At 45.9% G+C, this 13,939-nt stretch overlaps 1 protein-coding gene across 1 annotated transcript in view; it reads right to left on the bottom strand.

The window, feature by feature from the left end:
* Positions 1-12,878, bottom strand: part of SAPCD2 (suppressor APC domain containing 2) — a 73,441-nt gene extending 60,563 nt beyond the window's left edge. The window contains exon 1 of the mRNA XM_073599935.1: positions 12,334-12,878. Within this exon, the coding sequence (XP_073456036.1) occupies positions 12,334-12,796 (463 nt within the window). The 5' untranslated portion in view covers positions 12,797-12,878. The remainder of the gene's footprint in view (positions 1-12,333) is intronic.
* Between the last annotated feature and the right edge of the window lie 1,061 nt (positions 12,879-13,939).

The following is a 13,939-nucleotide window of genomic DNA, read 5'->3' as shown; positions in this document are numbered from 1 at the left end:
CAATTTTTTAATCATGTTTTCTATTAAAATGGAATTTTTATACTGTATTATTGCTTCCTTCGCTTTCACCTTTTATTATAAATTTTGATTATACCTGGTACCGGAATAGTCCCCCCCTTTCCCCCCCCTCTTTAGGGGTTATTGTCTTTGTTGCATGGGGTATTGAGATTTTGGCCGACAGTGGCAGCCACCTGCGACCTCCCTCTACCTCATGCTCTCTGCTTTTGTATAAGATATTTGGGATGATGGTACATGTACTTGTTTATATCTTTTTGATCTAAAAACGCTCCCCCTTCCCATTGTTTACAAGTGAAAAACAGTTTTTTTTTGCTAGAAAATTACTTAGAACCCCCAAACATTATACATTTTTTTCTAACACCCTAGAGAATAAAATGGCGGTCGTTGCAATACTTTGTCACACCATATTTGCGCAGCGGTCTTACAAGCGCACTTTTTTTGGAAAAAATAGACATTTTTGAATGTAAAAAAAACAGTAAAGTTAGCCCAATTTTTTTTATATTGTGAAAGATAATGTTACGCCGAGTAAATTGATACCCAACTTGTCACGTTTCAAAATTGCTACCACTCGTGGAATGGCGACAAACTTTTACCCTTAAAAATCTCCATAGGCGAGATTTTAAAAGTTCTACAGGTTGCATGTTTTGGGTTACAGAGGAGGTCTAGTGCTAGAATTATTGCTCTTGCTCTACCGATCGCGGCGATACCTCACGTGTGTGGTTTGCACACCATTTTCATATGCGGCGCTACTCACGTATGTGTTCGCTTCTGCACGCAAGCTCGTCAGGACGGGGCACGTTTTTAAAAATTATTTATTTTTTTCTTATTTAAATTTTACCTTTTAGTTTTATACTTTTTTTAACCGCTTGACATCCGGAGGACGTCATATGACGTCCTCGACTTTCGGGGCTTATATCTGAATGATGTCTGAGGCTACAGACATCATTCAGATACCGGCATTTTCAGCCGGCGATTCCGTACACCATAAGAACGATCATAGCGGCTGTTCCGCCGCTTGATCGTTCTTACGGGCGGCGGGAGGGGACGTCCCCCCCCTCCCGCCGCCCTCCGGTGCTACTACCGACTCACCTCAGCGATCGGTGAGTCGGATAGCGGATCCGCCGGCGCCGGATGTTCACCATAGAGATTTCCGGCGGACCAGATGGTCGCCGGAGTCTCTATGATCGTTCGGAGGCCGGGCGCGATGTTATGACGTCACGCCCGGCCTCTGCATTCAAAAAAAGGCGCCGCTTCAGCTGTGAAGCGGCGATCGTTTTATTTTTTTTTTTTTATTTTAGGCTTCCCAGCCTAGAGGTGAGATGTGGGGTCTTATTGACCCCATATCTCACTGTAAAGAGGACTGATCGTGTCATATTCCTATTACAAGGGATGTTTACATTCCTTGTAATAGGAATAAAAGTGATCAAAAAAAAAAAAAAAAATTTTTAAAGTGTAAAAATAAAAAATTTTTAGGTAAAATTAACAATAAAAAAAAAAAAAAAATTTTTAAAGCGCCCCTGTCCCCGTGAGCTCGCACGCAGAAGCGAACGCATACATAAGTCCCGCCCACATATGAAAACGGTGTTCAAACCACACATGTGAGGTATCGCCGCGAACGTTAGAGCGAGAGCAATAATTTTGGCCCTAGACCTCCTCTGTAACTCAAAACATGTAACCAGTAAAAAATGTTAAAGCGTCGCCTATGGGGATTTTTAAGTACCAAAGTTTGGCGCCATTCCACGAGCGTGTACAATTTTGAAGCGTGACATGTTAGGTATCTATTTACTCGGCGTAACTTCATCTTTCACACAATGCAAAAAAATTTGGCTAACTTTGCTGTTTTGTTTTTTTTTAAAGCATGAAACTGTTTTTTTTTCAAAAAAAACGCGTTTGAAAAATTGCTGCGCAAATACCGTGCAAGATAAAAAGTTGCAATGACTGCCATTGTATTCTCTAGGGTCTCTGCTAAAAAAACATATATAATGTTTGGGGGTTCTATCTAATTTTATAGCAAAGAAATTATGATTTTTGACATGTAGGAGCGAAGTGTCAGAAATGGCCTGGATGTGAAGTGGTTAAAAAAAAATTGTCACTTTTATTCCTATTACAAGGATTGTAAACATCCCTTGTAATAGAAAAAAAGCATGACAGGACCTCTTAAATATGAGATCCGGGGGTCGAAAAGACCTCAGATCTCATATTTACATTAAAATGCAAATAATGCAAAATTAAAAAAATAATTTTAAAAAATGGCCCTTTAATAGCTATGGGCAGAAGTGACGTTTTGACGTCGCTTACGCCCTGCAATGTTATGGAAACGGGTGGGGGCCATCTTCCCCTCACTCGTCTCCAAGCCCAGCAAGGGTGAAGATCCAATCGCCTCCGCCGATGCCGACAGCTCTGGTAAGCAACGGAGGGCACCAGAGCATGGCGGGAGGGGGCCCTCCTCTCCCGCCGCTGATAAAAGTGATCTTGCGGCAAACCCGCCACAGAGACCACTTTTATCTGAAAACGGACCGCTCTGAAGAAGAGGATACCAGGGTTATGGCAGCTAGCTGCTGCCATAACAACGATACTAATCTTCAAACAGCCGACGTATAACGACGGTGGGCAGTCCGGAAGTGGTTAATAAGATTAGGAACTCTTCAGCAAGTCTGGACCAGGTCAAAATCAAAAGGCCTGGACATTCAATGATTGCTGCTGGCTTGCGGTCTCCCGTGCCGAGCGCCTGCACTGCTGCTTACCAAAAACAGGAGGTTGCTTGCTCTGCAAAGGCACCATTCAGAGAAGACGTTGCATTTTATCAATGGATACAAAAAAAGTGTTCTGTGATTGGACAAGGTGGAGATTATGTTGTCACTGCCCAGCCTCACCGTGTCCAATCTAAACCTGGGAGATTTTCCAAAAAAAAAAAAACACCTCGATTCATGATTCGAATAGTTTTTTTTTTTTTTTGGACACCGCGCCGGTCCTGAGGAGCTGCAGGCAGGAATTTTTAGGCGAGGCCGCGGCTGCAGCCTAGTCCGCGCGGCCAGCCTCGCGGAGTAGGCCGAAACCACGGCCTCACCTAAAAACTCCTGCTCGCAGCTCCTCAGGACCGGCGCGGTGAAAAAAAAAAAATCTAAAGAAAAAAAATCGATTTGCTTACATTTTGAATGGATTTGACCTCTCAACTCGAATCAACATTTAAATCAATTTTTTCCCCAGCCCTAGTCCAATCAGAGAATGCTTTGCCTTCACTGAGAAAAATGGAAAATGTTCCCTGAATGGCACCTGTGCCAAACGAGCATCCTCCTATGTTCACAATGCTGCAGGGCAGCTGCTCAGCACAGGACCTAGAAGCTTGTGGCGATCACTGGAGAAGCGGATTCTATTACAGTGATCACCAGCTTTCACTTTACCCCACACACATTTTCATTGGTCCACCACCAATGTAAAGATTGCCATACCTGGATTTCAGCTTTAAAGCTCCCTGTCCAGTGCCTTGGAAGCAGCTTCCCACGTGGGGCCCTCGTGTGTGCTTGCTCCCGAGCCCCTTTTGCTGTATTCCATTGACACAGATAGCAGTAATCGGCCCTGCCCCCCCCCACTCCCTTGTCAGTGGCATTAATTGCTAGCACTGGGTGCCCCAGCAAAGCCAGTGAGACCCAAAGTGAGTGGAGAGAAGAGCTGCAAACGTGCACACCGTTGGATCGAAGGGGGCTCAGGTAAGTATAAGGAGGGATGATGAGGGGCCAAATTCAATGCCTAAACATTTTTTATATCAATGCAAGGAATGCATTAAGGTAAAAAAATGTGTAGGCTTTATAACCACTTTAATGCAGAACTTCAGTCAAAAACAAAGACAAAATAAATAGCTCATTAAGACCCCTTTCAGACTGGGGCATTTTTCAGGCGCTTTAGCGTTAGCGCCTAAAGAAACCTCATCTGCAATACCAATGTGAAAGCCCGAGTGCTTTCATACTGAGACACCTTTCACACTGGGGCGTTTTTCAGGCGTAAACAAAAAAAAAAAAAAAAAAAAAAAAAAAAAGCGCCTGTAAAGTGCCTGAAAGAAGCCTCATCTGCAATCCCAATGTGAAATCCCGAGTGCTTTCACACTGGGGCGCTGCGCTGGCAGGGCACCAAAAAAAAAAAAAAAAAGTCCCGCAAGCAGCTTCTTTGCAGCGCTTTCGTGTTTTTGCCACCGGGCTTGGTGCGCCGATGGACCAAGCCCATTCACATTGCCAGCACCCAAAAAACGCCCCAGTGTGAAAAGGGTCTTAAACGGTGCTTTACCAGCGTTTTTCGGGTGCTGGCAGTGTGAAAGCACTCGGGCTTTCACATTGGGATTGCAATTTGCATATGAGGCTGCTTTCAGGCGCTTTTTTTTTTTTAACGCTAAAGCGCCTGAAAAATGCCCCAGTGTGAAAGAGGTCTAAAACAAATAAAACTAGCTTTTGCTGCAAAAGTAATCATCAGTCCAGATACTCCCCTGCAATACTCTCTTTCTGTTGCTAGATATCCGCAGTCTGACAGCCAGCATCATTCAACCCCAGGTCATCCCGGACCAGCCCCAGTCTGTGACTGGACAGTGAATGGAGAAGCAGCACAATGATGAGCTGGTCTCTCACTCTGCTCTCTCCTCCTTTCAGCATGCACACATCTTCCCATCACTGTGCAGGAACTGTAAGAGGCTGACACCAGGCCAGAGTCAGGTAGTCACACTGCCTGCATGTAATAAACATACAATTAAGATGTATTATTGATTGCATTCATTTGTTTCTTTTATATCTGCCTAGAATTCTGTGGTGGTCTGAAGAGAGCCACAAGGCTCCCATGGAGCTAACGGAGCCCCTACTCCTTTTTTCTTTATTCTTTTGGCTTCTCACATTCCATGACCATAATAGATAAATTAATTCCTGGAATGAAATAATATACACAGACACCTAATACTGTATATTACTGTAAAAGCGTAGAGCAAAGTTCAGATTCACACATGTGGAAACCTGCAGCTAAGCCGTCTCCCTTTACACCCATAATTCATCCATTTCCCCATTTGATTAAATCAAGTTTCACCTACTCCCCCCTAAATTCCAGGCACACCCAGCCAATGCATTCAGTCTGGGGAACGCTGCCGACAATGCACAGGGCTGGGGAGAGGCGCCAAATTCACTCCTCAGCTCTCGCTTCACTTTCAAGCAAAACTATGTTAATGTAGCTGAATGCAGGACGATTGTTCAGCTTTGGGACAAAAGTTCGATTAAAAAAAAATTTAAGATTAACCCAAATCGACCATTTTAATCTTTTGCTACTGAGCGATTCAAAGAAAAAAAAGTGCATTTATTCTCTTTGCCCTAAACTAAAAGATCCCACCTTCCCCCTCGACAGTGTTACACCTACCGACGGCCATGGCTTCCGCTATTTGTTTTGATAGCCAGAGGTGAAAGACTCCCTTCTTGGCTGCACCTGAGCAGTACATCCCCATAGAGTTCTATGAGGCTTATCCACCTCCGGCCAGGCAATGAGCCCATAGAAGTTTACCGGGCTGTAATGTGCAGGCCCCGTCAGTAGAGGGCACCTTTCGCCATTGCATGTAAACAAATGGGATGCATCGGCTGTGGAGGGTGGGATCACTCAGGTCAGAGCAAAAAAGAATAAGTGCGTTTTGTGTGAAAGTGCACTTATTTTTAACCTTACTCCACTAGAGCAAACCTCCTACATTTAGAGGAGCTCAATTATGATTAAAGAGACACTCATCACCTTGCCCATTCGGTCGGAAAGTAAGAAGCGTGTAGTAGCATCTTGTAGCGATCACACAGGAATGGAGCATTGTGTGATTAAAGCGATACTAAAAACACACTGTTTAATTGACACCTTCTATTTCTGCATATGGATGATAGCACTGTAATTATTTTAATAAAAAATAAATTAAATCTAAGTACTTTTTTCCTAATCGATATACAGCTGTCACATGACCCAGCTCTCTCCCAGCCTGCCTGCAGGGAAACAAACAGGAGCAGCTTCTAGCCCTCTACTGCTGGTCACATGTTCAAAAAATAGAAATAAAATTAAAAAAACAGCCTTTAGAATACAGGAGTAAAAATAAAACAATATTAAAAAATAAACAAACAGTTTTAAATTTGTCATACAAATATATTTGAAATCAAATATTTATTATTTTATGGCAATACCATAGTGTGGGGGGCAGATTCCTGCCAGTCACAGGCTGTGGCATGCCCCTCCAGCCTGTGTCTTGGAATAAGAGGGAGGTGAAGCCTCCATCAATCCACATGCAATATCCCACCCCATCGTATTTAGCTGGTTAGTGGGCATGGAGAAGGTGGAAGGGAGTGGGCTGTCATTTACCACTGTGTATATGCCCACATGTGTGACGCTACAGTCACATGGGCTGCTCAGATGTGATAACCAGGAAATGCTCAGCAGAGAAACTCACTGAAAACTGAGCATGTGCAGAGCTGCCACCACAGCTGCAAAATCCTTAACTGAATTGGGGACAAGAACAGAAGGGGGAAGTAGAGATCAGCAGGATCAACCAGGTTTGCATTTTTCTTTGCACTAAAAAGGTGCCGATAATTGCCAACAATGACTGCATATTCATTTAAATTCATGATATTAAATTAAAAAGTAGAATATAATACACTTCTATATAAAATAGTTTGAAAAAAAAAAAAAAATCAGTTTCAGTTTTCTGTCAAGTGCATCTGCATTTTCGGCAACAAAATTTCCATTCGGTTCACCACTAAATGTGATCCTATGGGCATAGTTCACATTAATGTAGTGCAGAGGAAAAAAAAAAAAAAAAGCATGCTGCATTTTCCGCACCGCAAATGCAGGGAATGTGCTACAAACGCACCGCACCCCTTTACCCCAAGAAAGCCAAGCCCAAAAATGTATAGAAAAATGCACTGCAAACAGTGCTAAAACGCAGCCCAAAATGCATTCAAGCACGCTTCAAAACGCATGTAAACATGCCAAAAACACAATCCAGCCCTTAATCCCAGGACTTCCCTAAACAACATTACTATGGCAGGCAAGGGTTTCAGCGATGCAGCCCCCCTCAGACTGGCCGGTCCTTCCAAACATTGCAAAAACATACACAAGAGGGCGCAAATGCCTAGTGTACTACCAACAAAAGTATTGAAAACAAACAGTGATATACTCACAAAGTGGGAATAAACTCAAGCTGGTCATATAGAATGCTCCAGTTGGTGAGGCAGGCGACTATGGTCACATGGTGGAAAAGCTTACGCGTTTCAGGGGACAGACCCCCCCTTCCTTAGAACTCTTGAAGCTCTGAGTAAGGAGGTCAATCCCCGAAACGCGTAGTTTTTCCACCCTGTGCCATAGAGTCACTCGCCTCACCATCTGGAGCGTTGTATATGACAAGCTTGATTTTAGTTGCACTTTGTCGGTATAACACTTGTGTGTTTTCAATAACTGGTTTTGGTGGCAATGCACCTTTGCACCCTCTTTGCATGTTTACATGCTGCAAAAACATACACATCAAAAACACGCAGTTATGTGCAGTTTCTGGTGTGAATGGGCCCTTACTGTCAAGTCCTAAGCAGCACAAAAAGTATGAAAAAAAAAAAAAAAAAACACCTCCTTTTGTGGTAAACTAAATGTTGGATTTCCCATCACTTTTGGATCACCGGGACAAATAAGGAGGATGACTCTCCCCAGCAATGACACAGACAGCAATAAACACCTGGAGAGTTTCTAAAAAGTTACCCACCCCATCCAAAATTAAAAAAAAAAAGTTTTGGTTAGACATACAGTATCTCACAAAAGTGAGTACACCCTCACGTTTTTTGTAAATATTTTATTATATCTTTTCATGTGACAACACCGAAGAAATTACACTTTGCTACAATGTAAAGTAGTGAGTGTACAGCTTGTATAACAATGTAAATTTGCTGTCCCCTCAAAATACCTCAACACACAGCCATTAATGTCTAAACCGCTGGCAACAAAAGTGAGTACACCCCTAAGTGAAAATGTCCAAACTGGGCCCAAAGTATCAATATTTTGTGTGGCCACCATTATTTTCCAGCACTGCCTTTTGGGCATGGGGTTCACCAGAGCTTCACAGGTTGCCACTGGAGTCCTCTTCCACTCCTCCATGACGACATCACGAAGCTGGTGGATGTTAGAGATGTTGTGCTCCTCCAGATTCCATTTGAGGATGCCCCACAGATGCTCAATAGGGTTTAGGTCTGGAGACCATGCTTGGCCAGTCCATAACCTTTAACTACAGTTTCTATAGCAAGGCAATTGTCATCCTGGAGGTGTGTTTGGGGTCTTGGAATACTGCCCTGTGGCCCAGTCTCCGAAGGGAGGAGATCATGCTCTGCTTCAGTATGTCACAGACAGTACATGTTGGCATTCATGGTTCCCTCAATGAACTGTAGCTCCCCAGTGCCGGCAGAACTCATGCAGACCCAGACCATGACACTCCCACCACCATGCTTGACTGTAGGCAAGACACACTTACCTTTGTACTCCTCACCTGGTTGCCACCACACACGCTTGACACCATCTGAAATAAATACGTTTATCTTGGTCTCATCAGACCACAGGACATGGTTCCAGTACTCATGTCCTTAGTCAGCTTGTCTTCAGCAAACTGTTTGCGGGCTTTCTTGTGCATCATCTTTAGAAGAGGCTTCCTTCTGGGACGACAGCCATGCAGACCAATTTGATGCATTGTGCGGCGTATGGTCTGAGCACTGACAGGCTGACCCACACCCCCTTTTCAACCTCTGCAGCAATGCTGGTAGCACTCATACGTCTATTTCCCAAAGACAACCTCTGGAAATGACGCTGAGCACATGCACTCAACTTCTTTGGTCGACCATGGCGAGGCCTGTTCTGAGTGGAACCTGTTCTGTTAAACCGCTGTATGGTCTTAGTTACTGTGCTGCAGCTCAGTTCTTTGCCATGAGGTTCCATGTTGAACTTCCAGAGACCGGTATGAGAGTGAGAGCGATAACACCCAATTTAAAACACCTACTCCCCATTCACATCTGAGAATTTGTAACACTAATGAGTCACATGGCACCGAGAAGGGAAAATGGCTAATTGGGCCCAATTTGGACATTTTCACTTAGGGATGTACTCACTTTTGTTGCCAGTGGTTTAGACATTAATGGCTGTGTGTTGAGTTATTTTGAGGGGACAGCAAATGTACACTGTTATACAAGCTGTACACTCACTACTTTACATTGTATCAAAGTGTAATTTCTTCAGTGTTGTCACATGAAAAGATAGAATAAAATATTTACAAAAATGTGAGGGGTGTACTCACTTTTGTGAGATACTGTACATATCGGTGCAGAGGTCATGTGTCTGTGCATATGACTTGCAGAACCACACCGGCCGAGCGCTGCCACAATAATCCGCTATAAATTCCTCATTGGGATCAGTGTTTAGTTCTGGGCTGTTCCAAGAGATTTCTTGTTGCTGTTAAAGAAGACAGTCCCTGCAAGTGATGTTGTAAACCTTGCTATACTACATCCAAACCTAAGCAATTAAGAAGAGTTTACATGACATAGGCAACAACCACATTTCCTAGTAATTAAAAGTCTCTCTACAACAAGGTTACATCACCATCGTTCTAAAAAAAAACAAACAAAAAAAACAAAAACACAATAATAGCTTGTAGGATGGAAACATTTGCTGCCAAATGAGAAGTATGTGAGAGGTGAAGAATTAAGACAGGAGCACAAAGGAGATAAGAGGAGGTCTAGAAGAGGATTGTGACACAAGAACACAGATCTAGGTTAGAATATTGAATTGGGGCGGCCATAGAACACTTAAGGGGAGATTTACTAAAACTGGAGCACTCAGAATCTGGTGCAGCTGTGCATGGTGGCCAAAAAGCTTCTAACTTCAGCTTGTTTGACAATAAAACCTGGACGCTGATTGGTTTCCAAACAGGGCTGCACCAGATTTTGCACTCTCCCGTTTTAGTAAATCCCCCCTTAGATCTGGTCAATGAAAACCAGGGATGAGATTAAGGCCAGCCATACACAGTGCAAATTTCTTTTCTGCAACTGCGGGTTGCAGGAAAAAAAAACATTGCACGATTCCCCCCATCAACACAGACAGTGCTGACAGGGGTTATCAGTAATTCTCTTTTCTTGGCTGGGGGAAGCCCTCCCCACCAAAAAAACGGGGATTATTGCTAGCGGCTATAGCAGTTGCTAGCGATAATCACAAAAGAATCCAGTAGGCTGGTTGTACCAAAGTTGTTTGATCAACTTTGTACACTCAGCCTGCCCATTAACGGTTCGAATCTCTGCCACTTCCTGCTGAACCAGCCAGGATTCGAACCATATATGGCCAGCCTAAATCAATGTACTTACACTATGAAAATGTCAGCTAAAGCTTCAATATTTGCCCCCGGATTCCTGATGATTCCTTTGCACCACTTTGTGGCACTAGTCCAAATCTAACCCAAAAACCTGCCTGTGCTTCCAATTCCATAACTTCCTGCAAACACTCCTGAGAGCTTCATAAAATAGAACGCTAGACGGAACTTTTGTTTTGAAGAGCTCACTTGGAAAAGAGTCAGAGGGAACAATACAAATCTAATCCTTCCCTGCTTAACTAACCTGAAAAAGTTTGTCTGAGGTCCCAACTTTTTTTCTGTCAAAACTAGAATACCAAAAGGACATAAAAAGCAGAGATCCCGGGTGAAGCCCCAAACCACTAAGTCGGTTTCCCCATTGCTTATGCCAGGTCTCCCTAGTTGGGCTCTTTTTTGGTGCTGATTTGTTGGCTCACTTCATGTAGTGGAACCCCAAAGGCTGTGTTTTATCCACTTTGTGTCTTGACAATTCGGTAGGAGTTTGGTCACTTTTATACCTTCTGCCCTAAAATTGTCATCAACTTCCAATACCCATTAATGCCATCAGCAGAATTCCTCTTCACTGTTCCCTCTGGAAGCAGGCAGTACCATCTCAGGATCTTGTTGATGGGCCATTGACCTGGATGTAGTGCCCCCCCCAAAGGTCAGGATTTGCATTTGAGATCTACTGTTCCACTCCAAAATTTTACATCCAGTAAAATGTTATTACAACAGCTATAGCCAATTAATGTCTTTTTGAACCCATCACAACATTTTACCATCTCCTACCTGAAAAAGACATAAGTGGGGAACCCAAACCGCCCCTCAAGTTGCCTAGTCCGGATCTAAGTTGGGCATGTTTGACTTTACACTCAGTCATTGGTACTGTTAATGTAGTGGAGCCCACAAAGGTTGGGTTTGCATGACTTTTCTACTTTCTTAACCAAACATTTTGCAGTCACTTTTGTGTCATCGCTTCTAGCAGTTTAAGGACTTTCTCACCTTCTGCCCTAAAATATTCATCTGCCTCTTGGTGCCATTTACCACAAACGCCACCAGAAGCATGCCTCCCTTAGCAAATCCGCTGTTTTCTGTAGATCCAGAATGTAGACAGTACCATACCAGGATCTTGTTGATGGGTCATTGCCATTGATGACCCCACCAAAGGTTGGGTTTGCCCAAATTGTGTACTTTGTCACCAAAACATTTTGCAGCCACTTTAAAGCCATTGCTTCTAGCCGTTTGGTGGCTTTTTCACCTTGTGCCCCAAAAAATTCAAAAGCCTCTGCTACCCACAAATGCCACCAGCAGAACACCTCCTTTACTTAATCTGCAATTCCACTTAGAACCAGACTGCAGGCAGTATCTCATGGATCATGTTGACGTGTCATTGGCATGGGTGTTGGGTCTCAGTTGTGGACTTTTTGGTGCTACACCTGATCTTTGGTACTAATACTGTAGCAGACCCCCCCAAACGTTGGGTTTGTGTGTTATCTGCAGTGCCAACCAAAAATGTTGCAGTTATTTTCAAGTCATCACCATCCACTACCCAACACTGACATAAGTGGAGAACCCAGGTTGACCCCCCCAAGTTCCCTAGCCTGGTACTGTTGATGTATCGGACTCCCCAAAGGTTGGGTTTGCCCAGGTTATCTACTTTGTCACTTTCATATCATCACTTCCCACTTTCTGCCCAAAATCTTCAATGGCCTCGAATACACACAGATGTCACCAGCTTTATTGGCCAATTTCAGGTGTCTCGGCGGTTCCCACTTGTGGAGGGGGTCTATGACATTGATGTGGTGCACCCCCAAAAAGGTCAGGATATATCTACACCAAATAATACCAAATCATTAGCACCCCAAAATATTTTATACTAAACAACCCCTCCCCCTTACTTATACCCATCACCAGATAATGACATAAGTGGGGACCCCTTCAGGGTGACACCCCGGGGTTACCTGGTCTGGGTCTCTCCACATCTCCTCGGCAGACTGGTCCATCGCCCCCGATGGGGATACGGTCGGTGGGGACCCTGTCGGTGCTACGCCGGGGGTTGGTGCCATTGATGAAGCGCACCCCCAGAGGCTGAGGTTTACAGGGGTACCCCACTTTGCTGGGAGCTTTGGCCAGAACCCGAGGAGCCCCCATCTGGCAGTTCTCTCTGTTCTGGGAGTTGAACATTGAAGTCCGGAGCCCCAACACAAAGCGATCGAAGGTCAGGTAACCATTGGGGGGCGCCACCTTCCTCAGGCACTGCAGCACCCCGGGGGGAAGCTCCTGGGTGTCCGCCCCCCTCCAGCGAGTTTCGATCTCATGGATGTGCACGTAGCCCCGGCGCTCATCGTCCAGGATATCGAAGAGAGTCCGCAGGCTGTGCAGGAAGGCTCGGGGTAATCCCTGTGTGCTGCCCGCCGCCTCCATCCAGCCTGATCACCGACCACACTCTGCAACACTCAACCCAGAACAGCCGGCACTGACGTCATCCGCTCCACCTCCACATCGCCGCTTATTGGCCGGGACTCACCTCTGTTCTCCGCTCATTGGCCCGCACGCAGAAGACTTGCAGTTTGATTTTAGAACACAGGAGAGAGTGAGCGAGGAGCGAGAGGGAGAGCCAGGAGGTGTGTGACCTACCGGTCTGGACTAAGACACACTCTATGGTACCACCCATAGACACTGCATGGGGGGCCACCTACCACCCATAGACACTGCATGGGGGGCCACCTACCACCCACAGACACTGCATGGGGGGCCACCTACCACCCACAGACACTGCATGGGGGGGGCCACCTACCACCCACAGACACTGCATGGGGGGGCCACCTACCACCCACAGACACTGCATGGGGGGGCCACCTACCACCCACAGACACTGCATGGGGGGGCCACCTACCACCCACAGACACTGCATGGGGGGGCCACCTACCACCCATAGACACTGCATGGGGGGGGCACCTACCACCCATAGACACTGCATGGGGGGCCACCTACCACCCATAGACACTGCATGGGGGGGCCACCTACCACCCATAGACACTGCATGGGGGGCCACCTACCACCCATAGACACTGCATGGGGGGCCACCTACCACCCATAGACCCTGCATGGGGGGGCACCTACCACCCACAGACACTGCATGGGGGGCCACCTACCACCCACAGACACTGCATGGGGGGGGCCACCTACCACCCATAGACACTGCATGGGGGGGCACCTACCACCCATAGACACTGCATGGGGGGCCACCTACCACCCATAGACACTGCATGGGGGGGCACCTACCACCCATAGACACTGCATGGGGGGCCACCTACCACCCATAGACACTGCATGGGGGGCCACCTACCACCCATAGACACTGCATGGGGGGGCACCTACCACCCATAGACACTGCATGGGGGGCCACCTACCACCCATAGACCCTGCATGGGGGGGCACCTACCACCCACAGACACTGCATGGGGGGCCACCTACCACCCATAGACACTGCATGGGGGGCCACCTACCACCCATAGACACTGCATGGGGGGCCACCTACCACCCATAGACACTGCATGGGGGGGG

The sequence above is a fragment of the Aquarana catesbeiana genome, linkage group LG09 (genome assembly GCF_042186555.1).
Source record: "Aquarana catesbeiana isolate 2022-GZ linkage group LG09, ASM4218655v1, whole genome shotgun sequence".
In the NCBI taxonomy this organism is placed as follows: domain Eukaryota; kingdom Metazoa; phylum Chordata; class Amphibia; order Anura; family Ranidae; genus Aquarana; species Aquarana catesbeiana.
The sequence above is the reverse complement of the archived record's forward strand: the minus strand, read 5'-3'. Positions and strand labels throughout refer to the sequence as shown.